At 42.3% G+C, this 19309-nt stretch overlaps 2 protein-coding genes across 4 annotated transcripts in view; one reads left to right on the top strand and one right to left on the bottom strand.

The window, feature by feature from the left end:
* LOC127597715 (uncharacterized) overlaps nucleotides 1-19309 on the bottom strand; it is a 166450-nt gene that overhangs the window by 11294 nt on the left and 135847 nt on the right. The window lies entirely within an intron of this gene.
* The window catches only part of ndrg4 (NDRG family member 4), a 70018-nt gene that overhangs the window by 15746 nt on the left and 34963 nt on the right, over nucleotides 1-19309 (top strand). For 2 of the 3 annotated variants that reach the window (XM_052060935.1, XM_052060933.1), the window contains exons 2-4: nucleotides 9146-9236; nucleotides 15877-16035; nucleotides 18847-18885. In XM_052060935.1, the coding sequence (XP_051916895.1) occupies nucleotides 9159-9236; nucleotides 15877-16035; nucleotides 18847-18885 (276 nt within the window). In that variant the 5' untranslated portion in view covers nucleotides 9146-9158. The remainder of the gene's footprint in view (nucleotides 1-9145; nucleotides 9237-15876; nucleotides 16036-18846; nucleotides 18886-19309) is intronic. The other variant, XM_052060934.1, reaches the window with a different exon arrangement.

The raw sequence follows: 19309 nt of genomic DNA, 5'->3' as shown, positions 1-19309 counted from the left end.
TGTTGTGTAATGCACTATATCCACTTGAATTGTAATTTGCAACATCACCAAATCATGCAATAGCAGATCTGTTAGAGGAATCTATGAGCAAAATGGTATCATGTTTAAAGTTTCATTTCTTTGGGCACATCGAAGCGCTTGGGTGCGTATCCAGCACCCCCAATTGCCTGCACACAAAGGCGCCGGCCATCTGGCCGGAGGGCTGTTGAAGTTCACAGTAAGCACGTCAATACAGGTGGGTGACCACAGGGGAAAAGGCGAAACTCGGTCACAAAAGGGGAATCAATAATTCGGGAACAGCGGTTGAGCAACAAAAGACGAGTTGAGAACACCCGACGCGCCCAGGCGACATTGGCCATCCGCAAAGTCTGCAACATGTTAATTCGATGTAGACCAGACAGAAAAGGCGCCAATGTACTGATGGTTCAAGTTTAAAAAACAGGTAATCAATCACTACCGAGGGGCCGGACCGGCGGTGTGGCATGCAAATATCGGGGGCAGTGTTTTTCTTGTATTTGCATATGTTACAATAAAATGTCGAACTCGCGGAGGCTGGACTTTGAGTGTGATCGGGGAGCAACTAACCGTCGTTCGCTCTCAGAGATCCACTTCCGCCGATATTGAAGACAATTTTCCTGTGTGCCGAATCGTTTCTTTAACTTTGTCAGAGAAAATCTCTGACAAGATCACATTTTAAATCGACCCTAAAAGAGTGCAGCTCGTGATTGTATTGTTCACTTGATGACGCTGGGCGCCTGTTGTTATGGAAAAGCAATAGAGGCCGTGTGGTGTGCTGCTGGGCATAACGGATCTATCTATCTATTCCATCACCTTGCCTTCAGTCTCTTCTTATTAGTTGTTTTTCCTTGGGCACTGTTTCTTAAAAATCATGTACAGTATATGTACAAATGGAAGATGAGAGAGATGTTTTTTGCACAGATCATTCTACTATTGTTACTGTTGAGATAAAAGTTCAATCAAATAAACATTTTTTTTTGTTTTTTTGTTGTTGTTTTTTGTGTGCAAAATCCCCCTTCCGTTACTGATAAACACACATTTAATTTGAAATCAAAGTAAAGCACATTGCAAGGAATGCCTTTGTTTGCCATGGTAGTTTGTCAGCTCGATTGTTTTGATATTTCATGATGTAATAGGTCAACTGAAAATAGCCCAACACTAAAACGGGTAGCAGAGGACACAGCGTCACTCATGTTAGTGGTGACATACATAAGTGTGGACTTAAACATTTAAAGTAGACAAATTGAATTAGTAAAAAAACAACAATGGCTCAACTAAATAAGTGTATCTTTTGACGTGCACTTTGTATATACTGTATATTGGTCTTCTTACTGCCCAGCATAATTTGTCCTCTATTTTCTCTTTGGAATTCATTCAGCACAATCTGTGTGTTTTTTTTTAATCACAAGCACTAAAGCAACAAAGCCCAGATGTCAATTCCAGTTACTCTCAGCAGCTGATGGTTGTGTGGATCAGAGAGTCTATGTCCCTTTCGCTCTTAGCATACAGCTTTATGTCATCCATGTAGAGGAGGTGACTGATTATAGCTCCATTTCTGAGGTGGTATCCATAGCCTGTCTTGGTGATTACTTGGCTTAGGGGGTTCAGTCCTATGCAGAACAGCAGTGGGGAGAGTGCATCACCTTGGTATATGCCACATTTGATGGACACTAGGGGAAGTGGCTTGCCATTGGGTTCAAGTGTGGTTTTCCACATCCTCATCGAGTTCGCAACGAAGGCACTTAGGGTCCTGTTCACCTTATACAACTCCAAGCATTCAGTGATCCATGTATGTGGCATCGAGTCATAGGCTTTCCTGTAATCAATCCAGGCTGTGCACAGGTTGGTATGTGGGGACCTGCAGTCTTGTGCGACTGTTCTGTCAACCAGGAGCTGATGTTTGGCTCCTCTGGTATCTCTACCAATGCCCTTCTGTGCTTCGCTCATGTATTGATCCATGTGTCCACTTATCTTAGCCGCAATGATGCCTGACATGAGCTTCCGGCGGACGTTGTATCGGTCTGTCGTGGTGAAGAAGGAGCTGAGCCAAAGGGCGAAGCTCTCAATTTACCGGTCGATCTACGTTCCAACCCTCATCTATGGTCACGAGCTATGGGTCGTGACCGAAAGAACGAGATCCCGGATACAAGCGGCCGAAATGAGTTTTCTCCGCAGGATGTCCGGGCTCTCCCTTAGAGATAAGGTGAGAAGCTCGGTCATCCGGGAGGGGTTCCGAGTCGAGCCGCTTCTCCTCCACATCGAGAGGAGCCAGATGAGGTGGCTTGGGCATCTGATTCGGATGCCTCCTGAACGCCTCCCTGGTGAGTTGTTCCGGGCATGTCCCACCGGGAGGAGACCCCGAGGAAGACCCAGGACACGCTGGAGAGACGATGTCACCCAGCTGGCCTGGGAACGCCTCGGGATCCCCCGGGGAGAGCTGGAAGAAGTAGCTAGGGAGAGGGAAGTCTGGGCTTCCCTGCTAAAGCTGCTGCCCCCGCGACCCGGCCCCGGATAAGCGGTAGAAGATGGATGGATGGATGGATGGATGGATGAGCTTCCGTGTTGTGGAGAGACAGGTTATTGGCCGATAGTTGGATGGGAATGCACCCTTTGAGGGATCCTTTATGATCAGGATCGTTCGCCCTTCGGTTAGCCATCCTGGGTGAGTCCCATCCCTAAGTAGCTGGTTCATTTGTGCTGCTAGGCGCTCATGGAGTGCTGTGAGTTTCTTTAGCCAGTAGGTGTGGACCATGTCCGGGCCTGGTGCTGTCCAGTTCTTCATATCTGAGACTCTTTCCTGTATGTCTGCCACTGTTATGGTAACTGGGTTCTGTTCAGGGAGGTTGCTGTGCTCCTCTCTCAGGGTCACCAGCCATTGTGCACTGCTGTTATGTGCAACCTCCTTCTCCCATATGCCTTTCCAGTACCTTTCAGTTTCCAGTCTTGGTGGGTCAGCTCTGTTGTTAGGACCCTGCCACTGAGCGTACACTTTCGCAGGTTGTGTTGCGAACAGCCTGTTTATTCGTCTGGCCTCATTCTCTTTCGTGTACCCCTTTAGGCGACTGGACAAGGCTTGGAGCCTTTGTTTGGCAGTTTCGAGTGCTTCAGGTAGGGTCATCTGGATGTACCTCTCGGGTATCGGCCTTTTCATCACACCCCCCTGGGTCTCCGTCAATTGACTCACATCTTTCCGAGCCACCTTGATCTTAGCCTCCAACCGTCTTTTCCATGGTTGGTAACATATCTCATGGCTTCCATGGTTGCTCTTATAGCCAAGCATCTCAAGTCACTGATGCTGAAGCGTATATCAGCTCATTGGTTTCCATGATCGTTACAGTAGGGATTGCCCTCAGTGCTGCATTCACACTTTCCATGAGACTTTCAGGTGGTACTTCACATAGCCGTTGTAATCGGTTTCTAGGTTGCCCAGCTTTGATTCTCGCCCTGATCTTAGCTTTCAGGTCAGTTGCTGCCTCGCTCAGCATTTCATTCACACATTGGGGCTTGCCTCCCAATCTCTGGAATTACCTCCTCCTCTGATCTGGGAGCCTGGGGCCCTTCACCATGGAACCTGCGTTGTACCTCATCAATCTCAAGTTGTGACAGCAGTTCCCGTTTGTGGATGTTGGAACATTGAGCTACTAGTTGTTTCGTGGTCGACCGTGACTGTGGGTTTCGAAGTAATCATTTAGCCCACATTCTCTGCATGTTACCCCTCTGACTAGGGTTGCTTGAGTAGTAGCATTCCAACAGAGTCATGTTATCTCATCTCGCCCATTTCCGCTTTTTTCCAGTAGCCCATTTTTCATCAAGGTGCTCTGGTTCCCCAGCACCTGACGCAGACCTTGTTTGGCCGGGCGACGTCTCCGGCATGTCAATCATTTTATTGTCTCTCATCATTGTATGAGGTAGGCATTAGCGTGAAGGATCTTGCCCAAGGACCCACACTGGATGGTGTTATGTTCTCTCTCTCTATATATATATATATGCAGTATATATATATATATATATATATATATATATATATGCAGTATATATATATATATATATATATATATATATATATATATATATATATATATATATATATATATATATATATATATATATATATATATATAGGAAATATTAAGGCCACCAAACCGGATACTGCGCCGAGAAATTCTGTCCATACAGATATGAAATGACATCAGAGTAATGTATGTACAATTGTTGAGGTCATCTTGTTGATCTTTTGTTTTGATACCAGGCCCAGGCATGAAAATCAGCAATTAAGTCTAGATGAGAAGTGTTACATGATACCAGACACCTTGCTTGAACTGATGTGATAAGGCCCTGGACCTACTTTTGGTTAAATCTCTTCAGCTGCCTCTTCACCTCCCCACTGTAAGTGCTTAATCCATCCATAGATGGATAAATATTGAGTGCGTCATCAATAAGGTAGCTCGGTAAAGTGTGGTCGTGATGGCGGGCTGTGAAGCTGTTAAGGTAAAGTGTGGTGGGACGGCAGGGGGTGTTTTCTCTTCTGTTGAAAAGTCCGATCTGGCTTATTCCTTTTAATCACTGTATCGTCTCCCTCGGCTGAAAATTGCTCTCCTGTTTGCAGTGATAAGAGTCTTACTTTGTGTGCGGATGACATTTAAGATACGCACCACCAGCACTGGAGCCCCACAGGGATGTGTCCTCTCGCAACTGCTCTTCTCTCTCTACACAAACGATTGCACCTCAACAGATCCAGCTGTCAAACTCATAAAGTTCGCAGACAACACCACGGTCATCGGTCTCATCAAAGACGGCGACGAGTCTGCGTACCGCCAACAAGTGGAGCAGCTGGAGCTCTGGTGCGGCCGACACAACCTCGGGCTGAACACGCTCAAGACTGTAGAGATGATCGTGGACTTCAGGAAACATTCTTCTCCTCAGTTGCCCCTCACACTATCCAACTGCCCTGTGTCAACCGTCGAGACCTTCAAGTTCCCAGGAATCACAGTCTCCCAGGACATGAAGTGGGAAGTCAACACCATCTCCATCCTGAAAAGGGCCCGGAAGCGGATGTACTTCCTGAGGCTGCTGAGGAAGCATGGCCTGCCACAGGAGGTGCTACGACAGTTCTACACGGCAGTCATCGAATCAATCCTGTGTTCTTCCATCACGGTTTGGTTTGGGGCCGCCACAAAAAAGGACAAAATCCGACTTCAACGGACAGTTAGGACGGCATAAAAAATCGTTGGCACCGCCCTACCCACTCTTGAGGACTTGCACACTGCAAGAATCAAGACAAGGGCACGGAAAATCCTCCTGGATCCCCCGCACCCTGCCCACCACCTTTTTCAGCCACTCCCCTCAGGCAGACGCTACAGATCCATGCGTACCAAATCCAGTAGACACTTAAACAGCTTCTTCCCTCTAGCCATTAACTCCTTAAACAGTCACTGACATAGTCACTCTTCTTGCACCACAAAATGGTACTACAAAACTACTGGTATACTCTAAAATGGTTCAATGATTTTGTTGTTTACGATGATACTAGTGCAGCGTATTATACCGGAGACAAATTCCTTGTGTGTTCTACATACTTGGCCAATAAAGATGATTCTTATTCTGATTCTGATTCTGATTCTGAAGATGACTTGTTTCAGAACCATAGCATGAGCTAAAAAAAAAAAAAAAAAAAACAAGCTTCTGGTGCTTTGAAGACAAAACGCAAAATTGTCACACCGATTTGCGATTTTACACAGGGTGAGTCAGTATGCCGACCTTTGAAGTTTCCAAAAATCATTGGGCAGTAACATTCATTTCAAAACATCCATATCTGGAGGAGCCAGTGTTTCTTTATAGCTTGGAGCATTAATGTTCGTCGCTCACTGAAGAATATCGGTGCCTCTTCACATGTTTACATTCAACCTTTTAAATTTTTGTCAGTATCATGATTGTTGGACTGTGTAAACACATGACTGCAATGAATGAATAAGTTTATTTTTTTCAGTGTCAGTTGATTTGACATGTCAGTTTGCAGAGTTGTTACAAAAGAATCAGAATCAAAATGTTCCACATTTACAAATCACATTTTTTGCTTTCCAGGATCAAATAATCAGTTTTATTTTTGAGCCGTTTCTTAAAAGCAAAATTGGATTGGATCACCCTGATCCAGGTGCACTGTTTTCAAGATTTACCAAATCCAGATTCTAAATGTAAAGAATCTCAAGCAATATAAAGAACAACAAGTAGAAGAGCCAACATGGCGTCACTTGAATTGACATCCGCTTCTCTTCATGATTTCTTTTATCAACACTTATCTGAGCTACAACAAAAAAACATATACCGGTACATAAGAAAATACATTGTGTCATTGAAATCAGTTTGGTGTTTTATTTCATGGCAGCAAGATTCTGTTTATTTTATTTTATTTTTCTATCCTGAAAGGGGGCGCCTCGGCGGTCTAGTGGTTAGCGCGTTGTCCTCACAGTGCAGAGGTGCAGGTTTCGATCCTGGCTCTGGCCTCCCTGTGTGGAGTTTGCATGTTCTCCCCGGCTCTGTGTAGGTTTTCTCCAGGTACTCCGGTTTTCTCCCACATGATAAAAAACATGCATGGAGGGTAAATGGAACACCCCCTTAAATTGTCCCTCGGTGTCAGTGTGAGCGTGGATGGTTGTTGGTCTCTGTGTGCCCTGCGATTGACTGGCAACCAATTCAGGGTGTCCTCCGTCTACTGCCCGAAGACAGATGGGATAGGCTTCAGCACCCCATGCGACCCTTGTGAGGAAAAGCGGATCGGAATAAGAATGAATGAATGAATATACTGAAAGGCTTATTCATTAGCCTCAGTCTACTTTGTCCACTTCATCACTAACAGTTGAACAAATCAAGTGTAAAATATAAATAGGAATTATTTGACAAATTTGAAAGTTTTTAAAGTTTTGCTACCGGTACATTTTCTTCCTAAAATCCACCATGCAATCAAAAACTCGTCAGGTTATCTTTGAATAACTGTCCCTTGCATGCCTTCAGGGGTGTCCAAAGTCGGTCCTCAAGGGCCGCTGTCCTGCCTGTTTTCCAGCTCTCCCATGAGCAACACACCTGATTCAAATCATCAGGATCATTCTAATGCTGCTTCAGAGCTGGCTGATGAGCTGATTATCTGAATCGGGTGCGTTGCAGGCGAGAGAGCTGGAAAACAGGCAGGACAGTAGCCCTCCAGGCCCGGAGCTGGACATGTGTGCTTTATGGGAATAGGATGACCTCCACATTCCCATGTTAAGTTTAGACAACCTATCAGGCTTAGAGTAAGAGAACAAACTAAGCCTTGGGCCAGTCTTGTTTGAATTGTGTTCTTTTTTGTTCCTGACTTGGTTGCACATCCCTTGAGCAGCGTAATTGTAGTGACAGGATCTGAAGTCACTTTGTGAGTTTACATGAAAGCGTGTATTTGGCGTCCTTGCCTACAGTATGACGCTGTGTGTGTTGTGTCGGTGGCCTCAAACGCAAGACAATTTAATTAGCCTCAGACGCTTTATGATTGTGAGCACGGTGGACTGCACATCCACGGGCCTATGATGACAGCAAAGTCTCGGGTCAGTCAGCAAAAATAAGTTGAAAATAAGTCGCCACGAGTCAATCTTCAAATTTTTATACATTTTATCTTTTTGATTCGACATTGTTAATGGCGAAAATAAAACCTTCATCTGTAAATATACAAATGATGGTATAATACTTCACATCTTTTTCATCTACTAGACCGCCTCAAAATGTTGAAAGCGCCATATAGGACAAACCCCCCCCCAAAAAGCAAATACGTCTGGAGCCGCAAAATAATAAAAACCTTCTATTAAACTTACAATGAAAGAAACACATGCTGAATGTATGTAGGAGACTGAACTGTCTCAGAATTGTTTGTTGTTCATTCCTTTGTTGTGTTTTCACAAAGGCCTCCAAAGAATTTATTTTGCAATTTCCTCGCTGGATTTTTTGTTTTGGTGCATTATTTTCGCTTTCCTTACTGTCACTGAAGTGATCATTAATTTTTTTTTTTCTGAGGCTGTCTTTGAACGCCTCTCGAGTCGAACGACAAGAGAGAAAGCACGGAGTCCGACGCAGACGTGTCTGTATTTGTCGAGACTGTTAAAAGCATAAATAAAGTGTAAGTTTAAAAAAAAAACAACAACACCACAACGCTCCTTTTTCTGAGCTGCAACATGTATCTATATCTATTTGAACTATATTAGCCTACTATCAAAGTCCTTTTCCATTTTCAAACATTTTTTTTATAAAGTTCCAGGAAGCCACTCTGCTTGGAGCCGCGTGTTGCCGACCGCCGTACTAGACGAATAATTCTCAACTTTTACTGAGCCAAGGCACATATTTTAAGTTTGAAAACTCTCAAGGCACACCGCTAAACAAAATTGTCACAATAAGTGGATTCACGTCAAGGAGACACCGTACTTTCAACAATCTAATAGAAGATCATTCATTGTTCTGTCTGTCACTGTATTATATTGCTGATACTGATAGATGGACAAAGATACATTATTTACTATAAATGAATAATTTTTGAACCATTTTCAGCAGCACAGAGCTCTTAAGGTACATTCTTCTTCTTCTCCTTTCGGCTTGTCCTTTTTCAGGGGTCTCCACAGCGAGTCATTAATTTCCATTGTACTTAAGGTACATTAATAGAACTAAAACAGTGTTTAACTTTTAGAATTAATTGACCTGAAGAAAATCATCCCACCACATAATCCACAGTGTCTTTTTCCATTCATTCATGATCTGATCCACTTCTCCACATGAGGGGCGCAGGTGTGCTGTTGAAGCCTGTTCTTGCTGTCTTTGAGCAGTTGGCGTGAGACTATGTGGCACACATAGACAAACAACCCACAATAACACCTACGGATAATTTAGAATGTTCAATTAACCTACCGTGCATGATTTTGGAATGTGGGAGATAATCCGGTGATAACCCATGTCACCAGGAGGAGAATATGCAAATTCCACACAGGAAGACTGGGGCCGGATGTGCTAACTAATTGACTACTGTGCCGCCCCCTTGAGGTTATGTTAATGGGCAAAATAGAGTGTTGTCTCAGTGTGTGTGTGTGTGTGTGTGTGTGTGTGTGTGTGATGATTTCAGGTTACTGCCAAGGATGGCGGGGATGAAGGAACAGCAGTTCCCTGAGGAAAAGCCCTTGCTCCCAGAGCAGAGAGGAACCGATTCGGACATGGTCAGTTTACTTGCTTTAAGTTGTTTTATTTCTGTAACTATACATTTAGGACCTTAACTCTTTAGCTTTAGGGTATGTATCATTTATTTTTCAATCGTATGATATTCCTTGAGTCAACATTTTCATTTTGGCCCCTTGTGTGATTTAACATGGCCATATAGTCATGGATTCCATCTGATTTTGCACCTGGGTTCCTCCAGGGCACCACATGTGTTAGCCCACATGAGTTTAGGTCTGTTTCTGACTGTCTCAACCATCTTTGCCCCATGTGGTCTTGAACTGGGACCTGGGTGGTTCTTATCTGGGTTTCACCAGGTCAAATGATATGCAAGCTATGTAGACCACAGTTGCGTTTGCCCATTTCCGGTTCCAATTGGTTTTGGTGGGTCAATTATTGTCACGTGTAGTAGGGAAAAGAACACCTATTTCATAAACCTAACCAATAAACGTCTAAATTACAAACTCAAGGCCCGGGGGCCAAATCTGGCCCACCACATAATTTTATGTGGCCCACCAAAGCAGGTCAAACATGTCAACTGCCATAATCCTTTCTAAAATGTCTACCAAAATGTCAAATTCTCACATGTAATAAATAAGAGATCTATTTGAAGGATTTTCTTGTTACCAAACCCCTCATGATAGTAACTAAAACAATAGTTGAATCAACGGTTATTCTTGACTTCTTTATATGGTTTCAGTCTTAGCGGCCTTCCAAGTGAAACGGTAACTAAAATGTGGCCCGCGCCAAAAATGAGTTTGACACCCCTGGTCAAAATGATAAGATGAATTTTGGTAAAGTTTATATATTTATGTGTTGTCGAACCAGCTATGATAACCGTTTGCCATGGATGAGGGTCCATTGGCAGGGAAGCAGCGAGATGAGTTTGTTGTGTGCACACAAATTTTTTTTTCAACTGTAGAACAAAAGCAAACAAGGATAAATAAAAATAAAAAAATAAAAACACACACATAAAATCAACCAAGCCCAAAAACAAGGTTTAAAGTAACCAAACAAACACAAGAACAACAACATGACTTGGCCAGACTTGAATAGGGATAAGAGAGCACACAAACAAGACTTGACCACGACTAAGAACTGAATAAGACTAATAAGAAAGCAGGGAACTAAATAGAAAAAAAACTGACGAAAATTGTGGAACACCTGGATAAGATACAAATGATTGAGGGAACAAACTGCAGGACACAAAGGACCAGGACAACAAGCCCAGTTGGACCAAAGAACCTCGCAAGACCGACAAAAAAAAAAGCAACATAAGGAAAACATGATAAAACTAAATTCTTCGATCCAAAACCAAATTCACAAAGGCAGATCATGACACAAATGTGTTCAATCAAGAACTCACTGAAACAGAAAACAAAATCAATTCAGACAAAATATCTAAATAAAAGCTGTAACAAAATTACACCGGCCGAAGAAATTCCAGAATTGTCGTGAAATAAAGTAAACGACATCTATCAGCCTGAAATGGGTTACAAAAGCCGTATTTGAAGATTTAGGATTCGAGCGATCCATAATACTTTTGGTATACGTTTAAAACAGCTCTGTTTGTTACAAAGTGAGCATTTCTGTAACTTGGTGAACTAAGAAGCTAAATCTGATGCTATTTTCAAAAAGAGGAGCGACATTAATTACAGTTTAATTTCTATGAATATGCATTTCCATTAATATGTAAAATTAGGCATTACATATCATTTTGAAAGTAAAAGTACATGTTTCACAAAACCCCCCAAAACATCTCTGCAATATAATCAGGTAAAAACCTTCAAGCCATGTACGGTATGTACATGCCAGTTTTAACACATTTGTTGCTGCAAAATTGTGTTTACCGTAATTAAGATGCTTTACTTTTTTCAGCTACTTCGTCCATTTTAGGTTTACATTAATACCGCCAAGAATGCCCACCGTCGACTGAATTTGTTTTGTGATATTTGTGCCGAATGTAGCATTTGAAACATGGGCTGGTTTATCTTTACGTCGGTTTCGTCCAGGACAGAACAATATATGCGGTGCCGGATTGTTGCCAGGAGTGGCCCACATACAATTGCTATCTGGGAATTCCCTTTTTGTCCAAATAGAAGCCAAACATGTGTGGCCAATTCCAACCCATTCCCACTTTGACCACCTATAACCCAGGCATAGCTGGTAAGTTCTTACCCATGCCTATTTAGCTATTTAGCTCTTATGGCATCCAGACACGGTTGACCACTTCTAACCCATGCCCACTGAGCTCAAATAAAGCCGATATGAGACCCGGACATGGGTAACCAGTTCTAATTCATGTCCAATTTGGTCCTACAAAATATGTCACCCAACCACATGTTCCCGGTTTAAGCTCATGCCCAGAACGCCCAGATGAAACCTACATAGAACCCAGTACCATCGCCCCCTTCTAGCCCATGCACACTTGGTACCCAGTGTCACGGTAATGTTTCAGTCCGGCCAGCAGGTGGCATGAGCGGACGTCTGTGCACACCTGCTGCCAATCTATGATTAGTACACTCTGTATTTAAGGACCCCTCTGCTGTGCACCTGTTGCTGGAGTATTACCTTTGCCTTGCTGCTTCCTTGCTCATAGACTGCTTTTGCTATAGACCTCGTTGTGTTTTGCTTAGTGATGGGTCCATGAGGCCTCATGAGGCGTGTCGACACACTGACACACTGTGTTGATACTGTGCTGATACTGTGTCACTGACCACTGCCACCTGCTGGACCTTCAAGATCCCTGCAGCCAACCCACTTAACAGACTGAACTGACTGATAAATTGTTTTGTATATTGAACATATAAAATATACAATTCGGTAATAAATTGGCAAAAGGTGAAGGTAAGATATAAAAAAAGGAAAAGAAAATAGTCATCATCACAAATATGTGTTCAAAGGAGTAGAAAGAAGCAAAAAACCTACCCCGAGTCCTACCCCTTCTTATATATGAATTGATCATTTTTCTAAATAGGAAAGAAAGTCTAAATATCAACAAATGCTTTTACCTAGTAATGGGTCCATGAGGCCTCATGAGGCGTGTCGACACACTGACACACTGTGTTGATACTGTGCTGATACTGTGTCACTGACCACTGCCACCTGCTGGACCTTCAAGATCCCTGCAGCCAACCCACTTAACAGACTGAACTGACTGATAAATTGTTTTGTATATTGAACATATAAAATATACAATTCGGTAATAAATTGGCAAAAGGTGAAGGTAAGATATAAAAAAAGGAAAAGAAAATAGTCATCATCACAAATATGTGTTCAAAGGAGTAGAAAGAAGCAAAAAACCTACCCCGAGTCCTACCCCTTCTTATATATGAATTGATCATTTTTCTAAATAGGAAAGAAAGTCTAAATATCAACAAATGCTTTTACCCTTATGTATGCTGTACTAATACATTTTTACATTAGGTTTGTATATACAGTACATACTTTTTAGAGCACATGTATATGTCGATTTTCTCATATTCATAATGGATGCTACATTTCATTAATATATTAAATAATCTCATCAATGTATTTCTGATGTATTGCTATATTTCATGAGTGTATCGAATTTATCAGCTTAATTCTGATTTGTGTAGTTGTCTTGTACTACTCTCGAAATCATTTTTAATCTCAGCAAGAGAGTTCCTCATTTTACTGGTCCGTTTCTGAATCATTCTACAGATTTACACCTATTACAGATACACTCCTTTGTGTGATGTTCGTTCGTGTTTTGGATTTTTTTGTATAGATTAGTACCCCCTAAATTATGACAACTTTCTCGAATTTTAAAAAGCTTCTGGATCTTTTGGCAAAGGTTATTGTGTGCTTTGTACATTAATTGGGCGATTTTGAAGTCAATCAGGTCATGAGATTTCATGGTTTAATTTGATAAACAGTGGATTTGTGGGTTCCGTCCATTTGGAACCAGTGATTGTTCCAATTGCTTTGTATTGTAGTTTTAAAACAGTGTTTTACTGGCATTTCCCCATATTCCCACACAATAGGTCAAATATGGAAGTAATAAAAGTATGTGTACAAGGATCTCTTATTCAGCACATCCTTAGTTTTTGGGAGGATCCTTATGGTTTGGGATATTTCTTTTATTATCTATTATGTAGCTGCCAGCACGGTTTTGCATCTACAACTGTTCCAAAACATTTTCATAAGGTCATTCATCGATTTGATGATGAAGTGTACAATATTATTCACATCCATGCATTCATTTTGCAACATTAAATGTGTTCAAATAATGTGAAGATCATTTGAATGAGGATGCTTGTGGGCTTTTATTTCACAAATTTTTATTGAGAAAAATAAGATGCTCCGATGTTTTAAACTTCAGCCTGTTGCGTCTTTTACAAGCGATTTCTCCTGCTGTGGAGAACACACGCTCACAAGGGACGGATGAGGCTGGCGTACAAAGGAACTCCTTTGCGAGGTGGGAGAGGTTTGGGAAAGAAGTGTGTTGGTCCTTCCAGTACAGCTGCTTCCTGGAACCTTGATTGTCAAACATGGAGTGGAGAGTCAACCAATAATAATTACTGATTGTCAATTAAATCATCAACATAGCAACCGTGAAAAGATGAGTGAACGTTTGTATACCTGGCGTAATACTGGGTGTATCGCGAACTTCATTCTCATGCTTGGCCCGATAATGCCTCAGCATGGTGGAGGTGCTTCTGTTGGTGTATGACAATTCGACATTTCACCTGTAATGAAATGTGAATAAGAAGTAACTAAGAGTTACCTTGAAATGTATTCGGATTAGAATGGTACAACACATGTCAATAATCTGAGAGGCCCTCGGCGAGTGCCTCTCGCCGATAGGCTCTCGGCGACAGAAGGCGATTTGAATAAATAAATAAATAAATAATACCTTATTCTCCAGGACATCAAAATGGTCCCACACGGCGGATGATTTGCGTCTCTGCGCCATAATCGGCAAGGAAGGCAAGGCACGAACACGAAGTCTGCACTGACACGAACTTCGACAAGCGAGCGTGAGTGAGGTCTTGCTTGTTTCGGCAAGTGGCATTGTGTCGCCAAACCCACTTCCTTATAAACACTGTGCGGCGGGCTTTTGCTGCGTCAACGCCCTCTGCACTGAGTCGACGCCCCCTGGACTAAGTGGCGCAGCCTGTACTGTGCCAAGCAGCCGATGCGGTCTAAACTGCACCGGTGCAGTTCACGTGTCAATTAGCAGCCTGGACTGTGTCAACGCAGCCGATGTGTCAATTAGCAGCCTGGACTGTGTCAACGCAGTCGATGTGTCAATTAGCAGCCTGGACTGTGTCAACGCAGCCGGTGTGTCAATTAGAAGCCTGGACTGTGTCAATGCAGTTCACGTGTCAATCACGTGACGTAATGAAGCAGCACATGCATCGACACGTGGTTTGCTCTGTGAGCCCGGCGCATGTGTCAATGCATCGGTGTCGCTGGACCCATCACTAGTTTTGCTTTTTGAACTCTCTGTACCAAGTATTTTGTAAGTATGGTTTTTAGTTTGTGATTTGGCTTTCGCTTGCGTGTAGTTGTTGTTACATTGTTTTTTGCTTGCCTTCGCGGTTCTTATTTTCCCCCCTTGCCTTTTGTGCAAGCGCTTTTTGTTATTTGTTTTTGTGCCCTCTGGTCCTTGTTTTGACCAGCACTTTATGTTACTACTTTGTCGGTGCGAATTTTGTATATTAAACCCTTTTTGCTACGGAGACCTTGTTTGGTGTCTGCACTTCTGGGATCCCAACTTTATTTCGGCTTGCCCGAACGTGACACCCAGGAAGCCCGCCTTTAACCCACATGAGGCCCAACTGGACATATTGGTTGGGCCAAGATAATAACATACAGAATTGAATCCTGGGTAGATTGCTTGTAAGGTTTGCACTGTAACCATAAATTAATAAGTACTGTATATGATTGAAGCTTTTTAAAAGTGCGGAGAGGTTGGGAACAGAGAGACACAAATAATTGAAAAAAAAGAGTGTAGCCTATTTGTACCTATAGAAAGGTCAATCTTTCTTGTCTAATTAAATACCTTTTACCTGGTCAGGTAGTAGGTTTAGTCTGAAATTGACTCACCATTTTTTCCTACAATGGTTTATTATATTTAAACGGGTAAGGCAACACAGACACAACAGTGAAGTCTTCATTGTCTAGAAAGCAGACAATGCAACAAATTGACTATTTTAATTCTTACTGCATGGATGACCACTCAAATAATTAAATACTGATGTAATATTTTGTCACACCAATGAAGAGAACAATCTTAATATTGCTGCACAGCAACCAGAAGGACACAATGTGGCATGAATCAGCTCATTTTGCAAAGTTGGGGAAACTTGCACATGACTTGCTGCAAGTAGAGTAAATAGTCGACGTCATTGACGGCCTCATTGATTCAGTGTGTTGAGAGTGCCTGACCCATTTCATTGTTAAGTGTAATAGAAAGTGACACAAATTAATTTGATGCATATCCATTTAGAGTGCCAGTCTAATATTTTATCCACTTAAGCACTGCTTTCGCAAACGCTTTCTCTTCTAATTACAAAGGGAAACGTCAGCTCACTAACTCATATTTCACATGCCGTTCGATAATATGCAATTGTATAAAAGGCAAAAGTGGATATTTTGTGCTTCATCACACAGCAGGAAAAAGGAGAAGAGGCATCAGGCGGACAGCCGTGTCCTTCGACCCATAAGCCCTTCAACACCCCCCCGTCGCACAGTCGGCCTACTCATCGTTGGCATGTCATCGCACGACATTGGCTCCGCCAGACCCGGCGTCGGACCAGCGGAACTCTTCCAGTAATAACCACAACAAGCAAACACAAATTAAAATATAAAATATTGACCTCAGAAAAACAAAATGCACAATACAGAGAAGCGATCACGTCTGTAAGACGCAAATATATTTGATACATACGATTTTAAAATTCCTGGGAAGAGAATCTGTGTTCTTGTTCCGACTCAAATGAAGGTGAGAGTTTATCAGTGACTGTATGCTGCATATTTGACCAATTACCATCCGTCCATTTTCAACACTGCTTTTCCTGAAGAGGGTCACGGGAATTGCTGGAGACTCATCTCAGCTGACTTTGGGCAGAAGGCGGAATAACCCCTGGTAACTGGTCACCAGTCAGTAACAAGGCACATATAAAGACAAACAGCCAGATACACCCACATTCAAGCCGCCACTGAGTGGGAAGCGTTCCCACGCTGCCCGCACACAAGTCAGGCGAGTGTACCACAACAACAATTCCTGAAAGTAAAAAAAGTTTCAACAGGAATAGAAGGGGTAAATTGCAGTAACTGCCTTTGTTGGTGTCACCATATCGCATATGGTTTGACTTTAATAGGCAGTTGAGAAGATTCAAAGCAGGAGTGCCCATTACGTCAATCGTGATCGACCGGTAGATCGCGGACTGGTTCCAAGTCGATCGTGAGGGGTGTAGAGGAGAACCCCCCCCACCCAAAAAACCCCCCCACCAACCATTTGTGTGTCTTTGTGTATGTTCGTAATATCTTTTTTGTGTTAACGTACACTGCAGCCTAATCATCGTAACAGTCTCATTTTTGCAAAAAGTATTAAAAATAATTTATTATAATAAAGCAGGTAAATCTTTAACCTATGGTGACGCGTGATCTGTGTCACCGGAAGTTGTTAGCGCTCAGCAGCCTGCAATTGCAGCTTGTGATCAGAGCTGTTGCGCGATAACTTTTATCGTTATCATTCTTCTAATTCAGAGTTTGTTTCATGTACAGTACAATTCACTGAGGGCACAGGCAAAGAATAGGAATCCAGAGTGCCGAGGGAAGCACTTTAAAAACGGTATGTGTGAGCCACGACAGTTAACAGGCTGCAAAAGTGCGTCGCATGCCTGCGTGCCAGGCTGTTGCTCATCATGGCGTGCGCGTATGCGGCAACGGGTCGATAGCGGTAGGTTTGTTGATCGAGAAGTCGGTCTTCGGTCCAAAATGTTTGGGCACCCCTGATTCAAAGGAGAAATGCGTATGTAGTCGAGGCACGGATCATGGTTGTATGGATAAGGACATTAGCATTTTGAACACTTAAATAATAGTATACAAATTGCAGTTCATCGTAGCCTTCTGTTAAGGAATGAACCTCCCCACCCCAACAATTGTCACACAAAAATATCTTGAAAGTGAGAAAAGTTATATTACATATAAATTTACTGTGAATTAAATAAGAGAATTAGGCTGTGCTTCATTGTGGCCCAAGTACGAATGAAAACTCAAACTGGCCTGGAAAATGTATGGTACACTGTAAATGCCAACACAAACATTCATTATACATGACGAGTGACACGAATTTAGATTTATTAACTTGCTAGGAACACTGATTTTAAATTGGTAAATTGTAATTCGGGGTGAGACGAACATGCCTCAATTCCATCCATCCAATCTTTTCTTTCTCTGAATTGAGCATACCCTCCTCACCATCTTTGGAGGGTGGATAATATAGAGAAGAGTGCCCCCTTCTGGTCGCAACGCTGCTCTGTTGTTCTTGTATTTTCTTCAGATTCTTGGAGAGAGTCTGCCATGTCTTTGCTCCAGTGAGCTTTATAAAAATGTTGTATATCTTCTATATATATATTGCGCGTCGTCCCGCACGCGGTCTGTCCTTCCGTCTGTCCCTTTTCAAAACATACCTACTTCACCGCGCCGCTGCGCGCCGCCACTGCGCCGCTCAGGCAGTGGCTCACTACGATCGCACGGGCATCTTAGCGAAAAAATGTTGTCTACCCACAAGCATTGCAATGAAATTGTTAGTTATTTAGTAGAGCTAAACATCTCTTTATTTTCGCAATAAGCAATGAAGATGAACAAAAAGTTGAACCAAGCAACAACACCTTACCAGCCTTCCGCAGGAACTAGCTGATGAGCCGCCCGGAGGGCGGCGAACCAGCTAGTATAATATAATTGTAAACTCTTGAAAAGTGTCTTTCAGTACTATGAAATGAGATCTTCAATAACAGCGATGAAATAACACGTTATAATGTGTATCAAGTAACTAATTGAGGGTACCCCCCCAAATAAAAAAAAGAAACAACATTTTAATTTAGCTTTTAAGCGTATGTTATTTGTCAGCACATTGGAAATCGAACAGGAACAGATTCCTCCTTAACCAAGTATAAAACTGATTATTAATTACTCATTAAATCCATTTTTTTTATCAAGTGAATAGATATCACATTCATGTTTGGGGGATTTTAAAACGTGGCCATTTTTCATTTGTCGTATTTTGAAGCCAATTTACCCTTTGTTTGGCCCCTTTCATATTTAATGGGATTTTAGCTGTGAAGGACACTGCCTACACTGTTACCAAATGACTAAATCCTTCACTTATCAACCGATTGTTCAGTGTCAGAGCTTAAACAACATTTGTAAGGTGGAAATTGACCAGCATTATTAAAACCAGACTGGAGCTTTGGTTTTAAAACATGTGGGTGGTCTAGTGGTTCAACATAATCGTGCAGTTTATGACGACCCAAGAGTCAAAATGATTTTGAAAATGTAATGAATCTCGGTTTGAATGGAAACCATGTTCCATCATTAATGAGTGTTTTCCTCTCCTCCTTCTGTGTCTCTCGCCAGGACAACTGTGAACAGCTGATGCCAGTAGGCGATTGGAAGGTATGCTGCTATTGTTGTCTTAACCCCTTCAACCTTTGAGGTTCTGCCATCTGTTGAATGTCATGTTTGCCATTTCAATCCTTCTGGTTTGCTTGACGATTTCATGCAATACGGGTTGTCGGTTTGAAAATTAGAAAGAAAAGCCAAGGTGAGAATCATTGCCTTAAATATGCGCATGCATTTTAATGCACCTTTTTAGATTCACCATTTGAAACAATGTTTTCAAAATTTTTTTTTCAAATTTAGTGTCACATTTCGGTTTTTCGGTCTGGCCAGCAGGTGGCAGGAGCGGTCTCTCTAGCACACCTGCTGGCAATCATTAATCAACAGAGACACTATTTAAGGACTCCTACGTTCTACACCTGTTGTGGGAGTATTGTTTTTGGCATTGCTTACCTCATCGCTCATTGACTAGTGGCTTTTG

This window comes from Hippocampus zosterae, chromosome 3 (genome assembly GCF_025434085.1).
Source record: "Hippocampus zosterae strain Florida chromosome 3, ASM2543408v3, whole genome shotgun sequence".
NCBI lineage: Eukaryota > Metazoa > Chordata > Actinopteri > Syngnathiformes > Syngnathidae > Hippocampus > Hippocampus zosterae.
The sequence above is the reverse complement of the archived record's forward strand: the minus strand, read 5'-3'. Positions and strand labels throughout refer to the sequence as shown.